Consider the following 16,292-nt stretch of genomic DNA (forward strand, 5'->3'; position numbering starts at 1 on the left):
TCGCCCGATGAAGCATTGTTGGTTGTAATCACCAGCGAAACATCATGGTACTCGGATTGTAAATGTTGTGGGTTTACTCTCCCAACACACTGGGCGTGCTGAAGTACTGTAGTAACTAATTGGCACGGTTGGTTTCCGTGACAAATATTATTCATTGACCGTGATGGGTCAACGACACATTTATATTTAAGCGATCCAACCCAAAATCCCCCTTATTGCGAATACCATTGGTCGCGAAAATCTACTACGTGTTAAATTACCCATCTCTCTGTTCATGCCACCGAACTAGCGACACACAGCCGCCACGCGTACCGTCTCTCGACGCGACCCACCCATCATCGCCCCCCCCCCCCCCTAATCACCGCCCCCCACGCCACCCGATGTCCAAGCCACTGGCGAGGAAGTCCACGCTCGCGCGCGCTCATCTCCCTTCCTTTACCGATCTCCTTGACGAGCAGGGAGATGAGGCCGTCATCCACGAAGATCTTGCTGCCAGGCGTCACGACCTTGGTGATGTTCTTGTAGTCGAGCCACACCATGGTCTCGTCGCACGCATCCTGGTAGGCGTCGTCCAGCGTCACTTTCAGCTCCGCGCCCTTCTTCAGCTCCACCTCTGCTGTGCCGCTCTGCGCCGCCACCACCACCGCTCGCTCATTAGTCCAGCCGTGCGTTCGTTCGTTCAGTCAACCAGTCGCTCGTTTATTGATCCACTCACAGCATTTGTGAATTCAAAACAGCCATTTCATGTATTTACTCAATCGCTTATTAATGCATTCATTCATTTAAATAATTCACTCATTAATTGACGATACAATTTACTTAGCCATTCGCCCACTCATTCGTTTACTTTTTAAAATGTTTCTTCCCAAGTTTTAAGGCTAAGTTTCAAATGTTCAAGTGTGTTTCATGCGAACCGCGTGAGAACTCATGGAGGGAACCAGCATGAGTCTTCATTTCCCTCGCCCTGTTGCGGCCTAGCCAAGGGGACACCCAGCGGCAGCCAACCCTGCGTGAAGGGCAAAGCGTGCGCAGCAGCTCTGGCCTGCGAACTATCATTTAGGGGGCTCGATGTTGACACGAGTTGGCTTTTCCCCCAATTTAAGTGTCCGTTCGGAGCTCGCAGAGAGCAGCGTGGAAGGATATGGCATCACGGGTTTCTCTCCTCCTCGCCACAAGAGGGCAGCACTTTCCCACCCGCCTTGCCACAGGGAGAGGACGAATCGTCTTCGCACAACAAAGCTGAGCATTTGAATTCTCATAGCTGAAAGGTTATCCAAATTTAAATTATAGTGGTGGTGGTGGTGTACTCCCTTGATGCGTGGACTAAGGGTCATGTTGCTGCTGCTGCTGCATCCCCTGGGTGTGGGGGTCCGTGGGTGGAGGCGTACCCCCTTGATGAGGCCGGTGCGGATCTCGGGCCCCTTGGTGTCGAGAGCGACCCCCACAGGGCGGTAGTAGATGGGGTTCCCAGCGAAACTCTCCGTGGCCTCACGCACGTTCTTGATGGTGTCAGAGTGGTACTGAGGGAGAAACACACGCGCGGCACAGCGCAGCGCTCGCAATACGCACAACAACAACAACAACCACGTAGGAAGCACGACAAAATAAAACGTTCGCGGTGCAACGCTCGATTATGCCACAGCAACGGACGCAAGCGGCAGCAGAAGGATCGCGACACGCGGCAACGACAACGCCGCAGTGGCGGCACGCGGAGTGTAATGCTCGCGCAACAAAACCGCACGCGGCACCACACAGAAACGCACGCGGCATGCAGTTCTGCACACAGCGCCACACACAGCACGGTGCGCCACACACCTCGTGGCTGCCGTGGGAGAAGTTCATGCGAGCGATGTTCATGCCCGACTTGATCATCTCCTTCAGGGTGTCCAACGAGCGCGACGCAGGCCCTGTGACACGGCGGGGTGACGGAGGGAGGAGGGGGGCAAGGGAACACACGGAGATTCCGTATTGAGCAGCAAAGACGAAACAAAGACAAAACAAAGACAAAACAAAGACAAAACAAAGACAAAACAAAGACAAAGATCCCCCGTGTAGCTTTAACAGACTGTTGGGGCAAGTGCTGTTCGTGAGTAGCAGCTATGAAGGCTGGCACGGCACACTAGGGGGTGGGGTGGCCAGCACCACGCCCGGCCACCTTCGTCACCTCCATAGCAATGTTTACACACCGCACCAGGTACTCATTTGAGGCCGAGTCCATCTAGGAGAGGTCCAGGACAGGTTCAGATAATCGGTGTTGGCCGTGAACGGGAATCGAACCCAGGTCGCCGGTTTTGTCGCGCAGCTCACCGATGGTGCAGATGATGCCGGTGTTGCGCGCCGTGATGGGCTCCGAGTCGATGTCCAGGAGGCACATGTGCTCCAGGAATGTGTCGGCGCGCGATGCCGACAGCTGCTGCGTCTGCACGAAGGCGCTTCCGGGGTCGTGGCTTGCCATGTCTGCTCAAGGGTGTGTGGGGAGCTTCGCTGTGATTTTCGCCGAGATTCAAAATGCGAGCACGTCCGCTGCAGACTTCTGCAAAAGCAAAAAAAAATGAAAACGGGGCACATCAACAAATCAATCGCCGGTACATTTCGCTATTCATGCCATTCGTATTATCGTAGCTATGCTCGTTCACCCAGGAGAGTCGTGGAGGGTCCTGCTAAGTTTTCACAGTCATAGGGGAAGGCGACGTTGCCATGCGTCTCCGCATAAAAAAAAAAAAAAAATCGGGCCACCTCGCGGGTAATTTTCCACCGTGGCCAAATTTCGATTGCAACGCCGGCGGGCGCGTGGCCCACCTCCTTCAAAACGACGTCACGGGGGACGACCAGGTCCACTTTGACGGAGACGGGAGGGGGAATTTTATTGCCTTAACGCACCCCCTGCGGTGTTAACCGGGGCAGACGACTAGCCCGAAAACGGGCAAGCTCAGAGCAATGAGGCTCGCTGGTATAAGACTGGAGCAGGTGGCGCACGACTCGTCGCCACAGCGAGAGGCATACTTGATGTGGTGAGCCGGGTGAGGACAGACGTGGCCGAAATTAAACCCTGGGCATTGTGCGCTCTATGCGGGGGGCGGGGAGGGTTTGGGGTTTGGCCGGCTTTGAATAGAGGCCCTTGAGTCGAGCGGAGATTAATTTTCGATGTAATCACGCGAGCGAGCTTGCGGGCAAAGGGGTGTAACGTGAGAATTTCGCAGGGTAGATCGGGTGGCGCACGCCACCGCTTCTCAACGGGGGCGACGCAATCGGCCTCGTTAACAGCGAAGGATATTGAATGCGTCACTTACGCAACGCTGTGCGCGCGCGCCTTTAATAAGTCTTTAACAGTGTTCCCGAGTTCCGTTTGTTCGACACACTTGGGGTGTACTCTACAACAACAATGCTACTTCAGTTCCATCGTCATCATCATCAGCCATTATAGATCCAATGCTTGTGGACCACTTCACAATACGGCATGGGGATCTCCATTGACTTCATTGTTATTGATTTTGTCTCGTTGGGCAACCCAGGTCAATCTTGCAGGTGAGACTCATCCTGGTCTCATGAGTTCTCACGTCCAGTTAAGAACTAAAATAAACTTGAAGCTTGAAACTTGAGCTAACCTCACTCATCCATTCGACCACCCATCAACTCACCCATCCATTCACTCGGCCATCCATCTACTCACGCATTCACCGACTCATCTCTTAAGTTCACAATCGGTTAAAAATAAATTTAAACTTTTGACACTTGAATAGCTCCGAGATTTCCACAAAACCAAGAAAATACAAATGACCGCGCACCGCTTAAAAAAGGAGGAGTGCGTAACGCCGAGCTGTGACGCAGCGTCTGAAATTCAAACGACCTTGGCCAAGGGGGGGCGGCATTCAATGTCTAGCGTCGGCGTCATCGGCTCCGACCCAGATTCCCGCTGCATCGCCGCACAAACCCAGCATCGCCGCCCGGTCCCTTCACATCGACTTGGCGGACAACGAAAGGAAAACCTAGAAGAAAATTGTTGTAATTAAAATATTTCAAGCGGCTAATCCCTACTCCCCTCTCTTCCCCCTCGAGTCACGGGTCACGTGTGTGTGTGTATATATATAAAGTATCCAAATCTAAAACACTCCCCGCGTACGTTTAGGCAACGTCTACCACAGGTAATGTAGTGTAAAGAACGGCGACGGGCCCCAGGCAGCACGTAGGAGCGTCTCGCCGCAGTCAATCATATGAATAAATAAACGGTGTGTGCAACGCCGGTTCATTTAGAATGTTCTCTCAGCTGTCGTGCTGGAATTAAGACCACACCAAATATTCCTGGGGGGGGGGGGGGGGTAGCGGTGGCGCAGCAGATCGCGCACTCCACTGTAAACGCGACTACACGAGTTCGAGTCCCAGCCAAAGCCAATATCGGTGGCGAGTAATGGAGCCAGACCCACTCACCCACCACCTCCCCTCTTCACCAACCCGCACGGCCCAATGTGATGAAGTATGGTGAAAACAAGATCGACACATGACAGGGCGTGGAGAGGGCTTCATCCAGCAGTGGATTAACAAAGGGCCTGTGCATTCCGAGATCCAACAAGACGTTCGGATGGCAGAAGCCAAGAGCAGGGAGTTGAGCCTGGTTCACACTTGGGATTGAAGACTGGGTAAGATAACAAGGTGCTGCAGGCTTGGGCTGGGAAGTGGGATAGGAGATGGCGGGTACAGCAAAAGCGGTAATCGAATCCACCTGTGTGGAGCTTTGAGCGCGACCCCCCCCCACCCCGCCGTGTCGTATGCACATGGTTGGTCTACTCCACGTATATCCAGTTCCGTATCTCTCATTAATAATGGAAATCGGCCAAACGTCCCTATGTGGCAACGCCCTCCGACAGAAAGGGACAAGTTTGAGACCGAGTGAGGCTTGCGCCTAGACACAGTATCATTTAATTACAAAGGTAATTGATAAGGAAAGGAATAATTTAAGGTCACGGTCATATGACCTTCAGGGAGCACCATTACAGCGTCCTGCAGTGACGTCATGACCATGGCCCCCGTCACAACACGTGGGGCAAGCTGGAAGGACGCTCCATGTTTTTTTCTATGGAGCCCGACGCGCGGAGGCTGCTGCGTGTTATTCTACGGAGCAGGGAGCGTAGAGACGGCTCCATATTATTCTATGGAGCCTGAAGCATGGAGGCGGGCGGGAGAGGATTACAGAGTGATTATCAACACACGTGCAATGTGCCTACAGAATACAGCATGCCGACATCAACTGGTTGATGTAAAATTGGTCACTTATGTCATATTTCCGGCTCTTGACGTACGGATCATAAATTAACATCCCGCAATTAAAGTGGAACACAAGCCGAGGGGGCGCCCACCAACAGCACGGACAAGGTGGAGGCACAACGATCGCAACGAAAAGACAGAAAAAGAGGAACCCCCTTGGATCGGAGAGCATTTGCTCGACGCAGCCATCGCACGTCACGCCAAAGGGACACCACGTGGCCCCGGCGGTCGGAGTAACGGACGCGGCGTGCGGGAGGGCTCGGCGGACTGCTGCATCGCGATGCCGAAGGGCAGGCCTTCATCCAGCAGTGGGTAGAACAAGGCTGATAATTTTTCGATTTAAAGCTTTCGTGACTGCAGGGATTCAACTTCTTGGTTCTTTCGGTAAAGTCACGTAGAAGGAAAATAATAAAATAATAAAAATAAAACATAATAAAATAATTCTCACGACGTTTCGGCTACAACGCAAGCAGCCGTCCTCAGGTGAAAACCAGGTCTGTCGAGGCGACAGCGGCTGATAATGCCGATTGGCAACACCGCAGACATCGCAGGTTGAGCAGTGCATTGGCAATGTTTGTATTTGCGCGAAGCCCAGTTCAGCTGCCACATTGCCGTGGATCAACAGTATTAATATCGGTCTGGTTATACGCAGGTGCATTTGCTTCAAAACGTGCTAGATTCCTAGAGCCAATGCTACATTAGGAATCTGTCATTTTAAACCAAATCATTTTACCTAAATATTTCTCTCCGATACGTATGTACATCAACCCCCGGCAAAATGAGGCCTTGATATTCATCTTGAACGCAGGCTAAATGCGCATACTGTATAGACCTTTAATTAATGAGGCGTGCGATCTAGCGAACGCTCGCTTCAACAAAACCTTTCGGGCAAAGGGCAAATTATGCCCAGAGCATCCACACAAAGATGGAACCCTATACGCAGCTTACATACAAAATGACTCGGCCATCTGGAATAATGTAGCCACTCAATCAGGAAATGTTGCCAATCCACTGCTTGTTGAAAGTCTCCCCATGCCGTATCAGACGTTGGTGAGAGAGGGGGGGGGGGTAATATGACCATACTTCACCATGCTCGTCGATTCGGGTTTGCGAAGGGTGGTTTTTTTTTAAGATTAACGAAAATGCTGACCCCATCGTTCCAGCTGTTATCTATCCACTGCTGGATGGAAGCCATGCCACTGCCGAAACCATCGCTCTCACCACGTTCACACTCCATCTCTCGCTCCTGCACTTGAGCCCATCTCATCGCGTCATCTCCGCATTGGTCGTCCTCTCATCTATATACTTAAAACTTTAACAGTCATTCTACCATTCATATACAGGACTCAATCATGTACATATGTACGTTATATGCATATCGATACATTACGATATATGAACACACATGCAAGGGGTACACATAGCATGCACGTTATTACGATATATGAATACACATGCAAGGGGTACACATAGCACGCATGTTATAATTAAGTGGAAGTGATTTCCTGCTCAATTGAGGCATTGGTGCGCATCTCCTGTTTACAACCCTGAGAACAGGAGCGCACATTCCACATTCCTATGATGGGGGAAAGTCTATCCACAACGTGGTACTTAATTTATTGACCCCGAAGGGCAGAATGATGGGCTTTGTCCATACCTCCCCAACCATGATTTGAACCCACAACGGTGTGACTGTTGAGCCGCTGAGACACCTGGCCAGATTGCGTACGCACACAAAATAAATAAGCAGGATTTTTTTTAAAAATGTATTCGGTTGAAAGAATTATCAACATTTCAGCCGACAAGACTTCCTTCAAAAATCTTCGGTTTGCAAAGAGTCTAAAACAAATATCTAGCGACAAAAGACCTGCTATAATAATGTATTAAATAAACACATTTATAATTGCGTAAGATTACCGCGGTAGAAAGTACGCAGTAGGTAGGTGTAATACAAGACACACACAAGTATTAGCATGCATACGAACGTAATATTCACACACGTCCGAATACTGCTTTGCATCTATTGCACGCACATTTCTGTATGCGTGCGCGTGAATACGATAAAGACGGTGACGATGACAGACGACCCTGTTGTACTTGTACCCGTGGACGAATATTTCTACGTGCGCATTTGCGTATGCAACATTTACACGTATAGCCTCGCAGGGCACGTATAATAAATTGGATCCATACGCAACGAATGCACCACCACCGTCGTATCTGCTACACTCGCGCCCACGCATGCAAACACAACGGCAGGAAACGCCAGCGCTGAGAATGACAAACCTGCGAAGCGGGAGACGGAGCAGCAGCAGCAGCAGCAGGAGCGGCGAGTCTTCCGCGAGCTTCTATGAATGGCACTCGGGCTGAGACACGGCACTATCTATCCGGCAAAGCGGGAGAGCGGAACAGCTGTGACGTCCTTTTTAAGCTGCAGGCAGCGCACTTGTAACGTGGGGGGGGCGGCGGTAAGGGAGGAGGGCAGGGGTGGGGGGCTCAAGGAGAGCGTGCGATGCGGGGCAGTGGGGGGAGAGAGCGGGTGGGTGAGGGTGGGCGAGTAGCCGACTAACTCGATGGCTGGCTGAATAGCGCCGGGTTGGCAGCCTTATCGATTCAGGTTGTGGCTGGGAGAGTTGGAGGGGAGGGAGAATGGTTCCATGGGTAGGCGATAGGGTGGGTGGGTCGGTAGGTGGCAGGGTGGCTGTGTAGATGGCTGGGTTGGTTGCAAGTGATCGGTTTATAATTAAGGTGAGCGAGAAAGTGGATGGATTTGGGGGGGGGGATTACGCTGGGTCAATAATGGTGGCTGGTATCTTGTGTCTCAACTAGGGGTCGGCACGGTTTGAACCGACTCAAACTGGTTTCAAATTGAGCAATCCAAACCAAACCAGCGACGACTGAACCAAACCAAACCAAAACCAAACCAAACTAAGCTAAACCAAACCTCTTAAGTTGGCTTGAACCAAACTAGTTTGAGCCGGTTCCACCCTGTCCGAGCCAAACCGAGTCGGTTTTCGTAGCCCCAAACCAAACCGAACCAGTTCAAACAGAGCCAAACCAAACCGATTTGGTTCGGTTCAAACCGCGGTTTGGTGGTTTGAGCCAAACCGTGCCGACCCCTAGTCTCAACACAAATGTGAAAAGGCTCCGGTGAACATCGATTCATAAGCTCACAATAGATGTTGCATTTCACCGTGCCTAGGTTCTGTGTTCGTGATGGGTACTGGGCTAAAAAACAAATGTTTTTTTTTTATTTTACCAGGTAAGGCTTACCGAGCTGTATAGCTCTTTTGTTCAGAAGCTACCTGGCCACAAATGAGAGCTCAACGAAGGGACTTATCAAGTGGAAATGTACTGCAGCCAAATTACTCTAAACGCACGTTGATTCTAAAATGTCGAGGGGAAAAAACCGAAGGACCGGTAAAAAAAAATGTCACGCGACCACAGAGAGAGAGAGAGAGACAAAATGTCACGTGACCACAGAAAGAGAACATGCAAACTCCAAATAAACCGGCATCATGATCGGGATCGAACCCACCACCTGTAAACCAGGCGAGGTATTTCACATATTGCCGCTGTGGGTCCCCAGGTGGTATAGGTGGCTGGGTTCTGTGCTAGTGGTGGGGTTCAGTGTTAGTGGTGGGGTTCAGTGTTAGTGGTGGGGTTCAGTGTTAGTGATGGGGTTCAGTGTTAGTGATGGGGTTCAGTGTTAGTGGTGGGATTCAGTGTTAGTGGTGGGGTTCAGTGTTATTGGTGAGGTTCAGTGTTAGTGATGGGGTTCAGTGTTAGTGGTGGGGTTCAGTGTTAGTGGTGAGGTTCAGTGTTAGTGGTGGGGTTCAGTGTTAGTGGTGAGGTTCAGTGTTAGTGGTGAGGTTCAGTGTTAGTGGTGAGGTTCAGTGTTAGTGGTGGGGTTCAGTGTTAGTGGTGGGGTTCAGTGTTAGTGGTGAGGTTCAGTGTTAGTAGTGAGGTTCAGTGCTAGTGGTGGGGTTCAGTGCTAGTGGTGGGGTTCAGTGCTAGTGGTGGGGTTCAGTGTTAGTGGTGAGGTTCTGTGTTAGTATTGAGGTTCAGTGTTAGTGGTGGGGTTCTGTGTTAGTGGTGGGGTTCAGTGTTAGTGGTGAGGTTCAGTGTTAGCTGTGGGGTTCTGTGTTAGTGGCGAGGTTCTGTGTTAGTATTGAGGTTCAGTGTTAGTGGTGGGGTTTTGTGTTAGTGGTGGGGTTCTGTGTTAGTGGTGAGGTTCAGTGTTAGTGGCGAGGTTCTGTGTTAGTATTGAGGTTCTGTGTTAGTGGTGGGGTTTTGTGTTAGTGGTGGGGTTCAGTGTTAGTGGTGAGGTTCAGTGTTAGTGGTGGGGTTCAGTGTTAGTGGTGAGGTTCAGTGTTAGTGGTGAGGTTCAGTGTTAGTGGTGAGGTTCAGTGTTAGTGGTGGGGTTCAGTGTTAGTGGTGAGGTTCAGTGTTAGTAGTGAGGTTCAGTGCTAGTGGTGGGGTTCAGTGCTAGTGGTGGGGTTCAGTGCTAGTGGTGGGGTTCAGTGTTAGTGGTGAGGTTCTGTGTTAGTATTGAGGTTCAGTGTTAGTGGTGGGGTTCTGTGTTAGTGGTGGGGTTCAGTGTTAGTGGTGAGGTTCAGTGTTAGCTGTGGGGTTCTGTGTTAGTGGCGAGGTTCTGGGTTAGTATTGAGGTTCAGTGTTAGTGGTGGGGTTTTGTGTTAGTGGTGGGGTTCTGTGTTAGTGGTGAGGTTCAGTGTTAGTGGCGAGGTTCTGTGTTAGTATTGAGGTTCTGTGTTAGTGGTGGGGTTTTGTGTTAGTGGTGGGGTTCAGTGTTAGTGGTGAGGTTCAGTGTTAGTGGTGAGGTTCAGTGTTAGTGGTGAGGTTCAGTGTTAGTGGTGGGGTTCAGTGTTAGTGGTGGGGTTCAGTGATAGTGGTGGGGTTCAGTGATAGTGGTGGGGTTCAGTGTTAGTGGTGGGGTTCAGTGTTAGTGGTGGGGTTCAGTGTTAGTATTGAGGTTCAGTGTTAGTGGTGGGGTTCAGTGTTAGTGGTGAGGTTCAGTGTTAGTATTGAGGTTCAGTGTTAGTGGTGGGGTTCAGTGTTAGTGGTGAGGTTCAGTGTTAGTGGTGGGGTTCAGTGTTAGTGGTGGGGTTCTGTGTTAGTGGCGAGGTTCTGTGTTAGTATTGAGGTTCAGTGTTAGCTGTGGGGTTCTGTGTTGGCAGTGCACGGCCTGGCTTGGGGCGGCTGCGGTCTGGAGGGATGCCGGGACAATCGCCAAAACGCAGCGACGTGCTCAGCCACACGATCGTCGCCTGGGCGACCAACCCCGTCGCCACGGCAACCATCCGGGGAGGACCGACGGTCCGCAGTGCGTCAGCGCCAGCCAATAGGAGCAGGCGAGGGGCGGCCGGAGGATTTTCCTCCGGACGGACGTCAGCAATGCAAGCCCCAACGTGGATCCGCTTTAAAAACGTCATTTGCTTAGCGAAACTATAAACACAAAGCTCATACTTACTGTAATATTCATACACGCGTGACGATGTGCGTGTAAATTAAATGACGCAGCTTGTTAAATGACGTATATTCTATTACGGAAGTATATATGGTACACATATACTGGGAGGGCATGAGTGCTCGTTTGTAAAGCCTTAAAGCAGCAGCGGAAAATGTAACATTCCCATTGCAGGGTTGGACGCACGCATGTGGAACTTCTTTCGCACCATACGTAGCCAACCGTGCTACCAACGGGGCAACCTGCTGTTGTTTCCCCGCAAGGTGGTGCTGATTTTATTGACCCCCAGAGTTACGATGGACTGAGTGACGCGCGTCTAATATAAAGTTGCATATGATGCTTGTACCAGAGGTGAGTTTTACGTACAACATACAAACAGTCCATGTATATATAACGCAATATTTAGTCATAGGGCTGCTGCGTTTAGCAAACGTAACAATAAAAAACTCGCCATTCGTCAGTAACACTGTGGCCATAAAGAAAACGTATAATAAGCAAGGGTTCAGGCAATGGCCCTTTTTCATGATTCATGTGCCATGAAGGAGGGCTGTTACCCAAAACGTCTATCATAGATTCATCTCATTTTAAGGCCCCACGGTGTTGACGAATGTGTCGAGTTTGTCACATAAATACAAAGTACATTAATATGAATGGAATATTAGCAAGTCATTATTTAAGTAGACATGTTACAATACCACACAGATACTATGACACGAATATATATGGTATGCATACAACACGACGGATTGGAAATACAATACGATATTTGTAATGTGCCACACCCACGCATTACAAACTCTACAAGTATACATTGATACAAAGACAAATATCCCCCATATAGCCTGTAACAGACTTATGGGGCAAGTGCTGTTGGCGAGCACCTATGAAGGCCGGCACAGCACACGAGGGGGTGGGTGGCGATGTTTACACATCGCAACAGGTACTCATTTGAGGCCAAGTCGGCCTACTTTGATACACACACGAGTCCACGTGTACATCATTAGATCCAAATTGGTTTTATGGGCTACATCCTGCTGATGAGACTCGAGGTAATCGAAGCTGGCCAAGGGTTTTTGTTGCTTAAAAATAAAACAAACAAAAAATACACTGTTGGAAAAGTAACTCGTTTCAAAAGACCCAGGGGAAGAGAAGACCTAAGGCCAAATGGGGATGAGAAACTGCCAGGCCAGAACCTTGCAGATCGCTATGCGTCTCCTGGGCAACAGTCCTGGCATTTGGCTAAGGGGAGAAAGTGTTGGTCAAGGCGAGTTACGGTGGTGGATGGGTGGTGGTAGCGGTGAGGTACGGTAGTGGTGGTGGTAGAGGTAGTGCTGGAGGTTGGTCGTGGAGAGGTAAGGTAGTGTTGGTGGTTGGTAGTGGAGAGGTAAGGTAGTGGTGGTGGCAGCGGTGAGGGACGGTAGTGGTGGTGGTAGCGGTAAGGAACGGTGGTGGTGGTGGTGGTAGCGGCGAGGTAGGGTGGTGGTGGCAGTGAGGTACGGTGGCGGTGACATCCACTGCTTTGGCGACGATGCCTTTCGTCACGAGGAGCTGGCCGCGTTCGTCCATGTGTAATGAAGGCAGGGCACTGTGCACACACGCGGCAAGGCTGGGAGTGGGGGAGGAAAAGCGAGCTTCTTGCAGGGATCCAGCTATGAAGGGGCGATGAACGGAACGGCTGTCTGCAGTGGAAATTCCTTACTCGCCAAGGTCACCTAGTAGAGCCAACGTCAACGTATTGCAGTCGCCTTCAACAAGGCAAAAGGCGCAGCCTTGCAATGACCTGCTCGTGACACTGACGGCAGATCGTGGGGGGGGGGGGGGGGGGAGCTGTTGGGAGGAGCACCCTGTAGTAGCCAAATGTCTTGGGATGGTGGGAATACCCACACTTTACCCCACCGAGCGCACGAGACCTGCCAATCAAATACCATGCACCCATTTAAAACTTGCAAGGGGTCCGTCGCCTGAATGCAGGTAGAATTCAGTTTCAGAAAACTCTTTTTTAAAAATGTTATTTTACCAGGTTAGGCCCACTGAGCTATAGAACTATTTTTCAGAAGTGACCTGGCGACAAATGATAGCTCAACGAAGTGGCTTGTCACGTGTAAATTTAAAGCAGCAGCCAAATATTCTAAACGTGTGACGTTGATTCTAAATGTGGAGGGAAAAACCAGAGGACTCGGGGAAAAAAAATCCACGCAATCACGGAGGGAGAGAGACACAAACTCCAAATACACAGGTGTCAGGGTCGCGATCAAACCCACGACCTCCTGCATCCAAGGCGAGGTAGATAACATCTCGCCACCACGGTGTCCAAAGCGGTGGTCAAGCTAAACACCACTGTTGAGAGAATAGCTAAGAGGGGAAAGAAAGTCACCATTGCCCCTTTAAGCCTGGTCCCCAGAGATCGCAAATGGGTTTTGATTCCTTACCCGTACCCGGCCGCACCAGGGTCGCGAACGGGTACCCGTACCCGGCCGTACCCTACCCGTACCCGGCCGGGTACGGGTATCGGGTACCTGATTGCGACCTCTGGGATGAAGCCATGTTGCAGGCGCGGGTGGGTTGATTCTAGGAACTTGAATTGTGAGAAGAGACAAGACGTTGGGAAATGAGTGACAAACAGTTACTCACCAGTGACTCACGGTCTACCCGTACCCGGCCGCACCAGGGTCGCAAACGGCTACCCGTACCCGGCCGAGTACGGGTAGCCGGGTATCGGGTAGGGTACGGGTATTGGGTACACCCGGTTGCGACCTCTGTTGGTCCCGTTGTCACAACACGACAGCGACAAGGAGCGTAGAGCCCACGAGACGACGAGCAGGGTGCGGGGGACGAGACGCGGGCGGGGGCCCGGGGGAGGGAGAAGGCTGGGAGCCGTGGGGCGGCCCTCGGCAAGGAGAAGCCGAGGGACGATGAGCGGCGACGGCGCCAGGGGTTGAGCCCGCCACGTCCTTCGCATCGGGGTAACGTGCGGTGCGCGGCTCGCGGCTCGCGTTTCAGAGTTCAGTTTGTAATCTCGCTTCTATCCCTTTCCCTTTTTTTTTGCTTACGCAAATTTAGTTTTTTTGATCCCGACAACCGCGAGATGCCTACCGTCCCCTGGAGAGTGCAAGAGGCGCGGGATTCGTACGGCGCGCCGAGGCGCGGGATTCGTACGGCGCGCCGAAGCGCGGCGGCATACCGAGCCGCCGCAACTGCAGAAGCCCAAGGGGAATAATTACTTTGCAGAGAGAGAGAGGTGGGAGAGGAGTCTTAGTCACGGGCAGAAGGAATGAGGAAGGCCTTGAGCCTGGACTTCAATGGGGGGCAGAGGATTACCAACACTGGCGGCTGTGGCAGAGGTCGCAACCGGGTACCCGATACCCGTACCCTACCCGATACCCGGCTACCCATACCCGGCCGGGTACGGGTACGAGTAGCCGTTTGCGACCCTGGTGCGGCCAGGTACGGGTAGGCCGTGAGTCACTGGTGAGTAACCGTTTGTCACTCATTTCGGGTAGGGTACGGGTAGGGAACGGGTACCCGTACTGGGTACGGTTACCCATTTGCGACCCTGGTACGGCCGGCTACGGGTAAGGAATCAAAACCCGTTTGCGACCTCTGGGCTGTGGGAAGGGAGTTCCAGACTGTGGGGGGGCAGCGAAGGAGAATGAGCAACCAACCTCCCACTGAGCGACCAGGGGATGGGGTCCACAGAAAGCCTCGGTTGAGAGACATCGCAGAGGTAGCAGGGTGCGTGGAGGGGGAGTAGAGCGAGATAAGAGGGGAGAGGTAGGCAAGCACGCAACTCTATTAGGGAGCTTGGCGTTGGTATCGGGAGCCAGTGGAGGATTGGAGTAGCGGGGTGATGTGGACGCGTGTAGAGTTGCAAACGAAAAGTCAAACTAATTTTTAACGGTTAAACGCGAAGTTACGTGGGCGAGAAGCAACACGTCCCCCATCGTGCCTGTGGCGACGTGCACGTCTTACACGACAAGCACGTCTTACACCGCGCGCCCACGAATACCGCAACACGCCCACAAAACGCGCTGCAGCCAGTCACACTTTCAGAGGGGCTGGGTGATTTAGGGGTGAGGGTCACAGTGACTTTGTCAGCTTCGATTCGTGAGCATCGGATGTGTTTTTACTTGCAAGACGCCACCGTGGGGTAGTTAGCGTTGCAGAGGTGGCAAGATCTAAACTACCTCACCTGGTATACAGGAGGTTGTGGGTTCGATCCTGACCCGATGCCTGAATGTGGAGTTTGCATGTTCTCCCCATGGTCGCTTCAAATTTTCCTCCGGGTCCTCCAGTTTTTTCCTAATTTAGAATCATGTGTTTTAGAGTCCTTGGCTGCGATAAATTTCCAAATGATGATAAGCCACTTGGTGGAGCTATCATATGTGGCCAGGTTACGTCTGAAAAAGATCTATATAGGTCAGTGGGCCTTACCTGGTAAAATAAAAATGTAATTTAAAGATTACTGGTTTGCGGGAGATCTCTGCCCACCCAGTGGTGTGAATGGGGTCACTACCATTAACAGATCGGCAGGTCGCGCTGCGCCCTTATGGCAGGGTAAAGTGTGGGCATTCCCGCATCTTCAGAAACGCTTGGCTCAGTGTGGAAGAGTAGGCAAAAACACTCCAAGACGGGGCTCTCTGGAGCACCCTCTAGAGGGTGCCCCACCGGCAGTAGCGCAAGCGAGCAGTTGCAGGGCTCCGCCTCTGCCTCTTACATGAGTTGCGTCAAAAGACCGAGAGTGGAAATCACAAGTGGGCCATCGATTTTGTAACAGCTTTGGGAACTGGCAGAAGGAAGTGACCGTGGGGATGTGGTTGCATCAACGGCACTGGCTATCAGGACCTCCTGACCTTGACAACGCGACCCAAATTTGGATTAATAGTTTAAAAAATATACATGTAATCGCAGAGATTTCCTGCACAAAATGACAACCACTGTTGATTCCCTCCCTTCCCCGTACGAAATAGAAATAATTTTATCTATCCCTGAGAGATGATGGGCTGAGTCGACCCATGTCCGAGCAAAATTTGAAGTCGCAAGCTTCCAATTGAGAGCCGCTCGCTCGCTCGACCGATGAGCCACCCGCCCGGTCTATATAGCGCGTGCGCAAAACACAATCAGCGGTGAGCGATACATGAACTGATCTATACAGCCTGCACAAACACAATCAGCGAACCGGTCCGTAAGCTTCCCCCCTTTCATAAACCCGCACTCATCGGCATGGTGAAGCACGATCAGTATCGTCAAGAAAGTCCCGTGGCTGGCACGGTGTGACAAGGCCTTCATCCAGCAGTGGAGTGATAGATTACCCCCCCACCACCCCAACGGTAGAAAGGAGGCTTTTGTTGCATGCAATAAATACTTGTTACCCATGCAGCCACTAAGTGGCCCGCCATATAAACGACAAGGTTGACAACAAGAAGTTCGTCTTGTTAGCGGAGGTCCCCCCCCCCCCCAACGATGAACTGAGAGAACAGTTCCAGGTTTTCGCTTCTAGAATCCCACGCTGGCTTTCACCTTGACGCGAGCAAGCATCCGAGCTTTC

General features: G+C 51.6%; 1 protein-coding gene across 3 annotated transcripts in view; it reads right to left on the reverse strand.

The window, feature by feature from the left end:
- Positions 1 to 16,292, reverse strand: part of LOC144949333 (pyruvate kinase PKM) — a 37,241-nt gene that overhangs the window by 7,250 nt on the left and 13,699 nt on the right. Inside the window, exons 1-5 of one of the 3 annotated variants that reach the window (XM_078879299.1) lie at positions 7,546 to 7,709; positions 2,308 to 2,533; positions 1,816 to 1,907; positions 1,389 to 1,520; positions 440 to 626 (exon numbers count right to left, since the gene is read on the reverse strand). In XM_078879299.1, coding sequence (XP_078735425.1) covers positions 440 to 626; positions 1,389 to 1,520; positions 1,816 to 1,907; positions 2,308 to 2,455 — 559 coding nt within the window. In that variant the 5' untranslated portion in view covers positions 2,456 to 2,533; positions 7,546 to 7,709. Of the gene's footprint in view, positions 1 to 439; positions 627 to 1,388; positions 1,521 to 1,815; positions 1,908 to 2,307; positions 2,534 to 3,847; positions 3,933 to 7,545; positions 7,710 to 16,292 lie in introns of those variants that run through there. The other 2 variants (XM_078879301.1, XM_078879300.1) reach the window with 2 other exon arrangements.

Source organism: Lampetra fluviatilis, chromosome 53 (genome assembly GCF_964198595.1).
Source record: "Lampetra fluviatilis chromosome 53, kcLamFluv1.1, whole genome shotgun sequence".
Lineage (NCBI taxonomy): Eukaryota > Metazoa > Chordata > Hyperoartia > Petromyzontiformes > Petromyzontidae > Lampetra > Lampetra fluviatilis.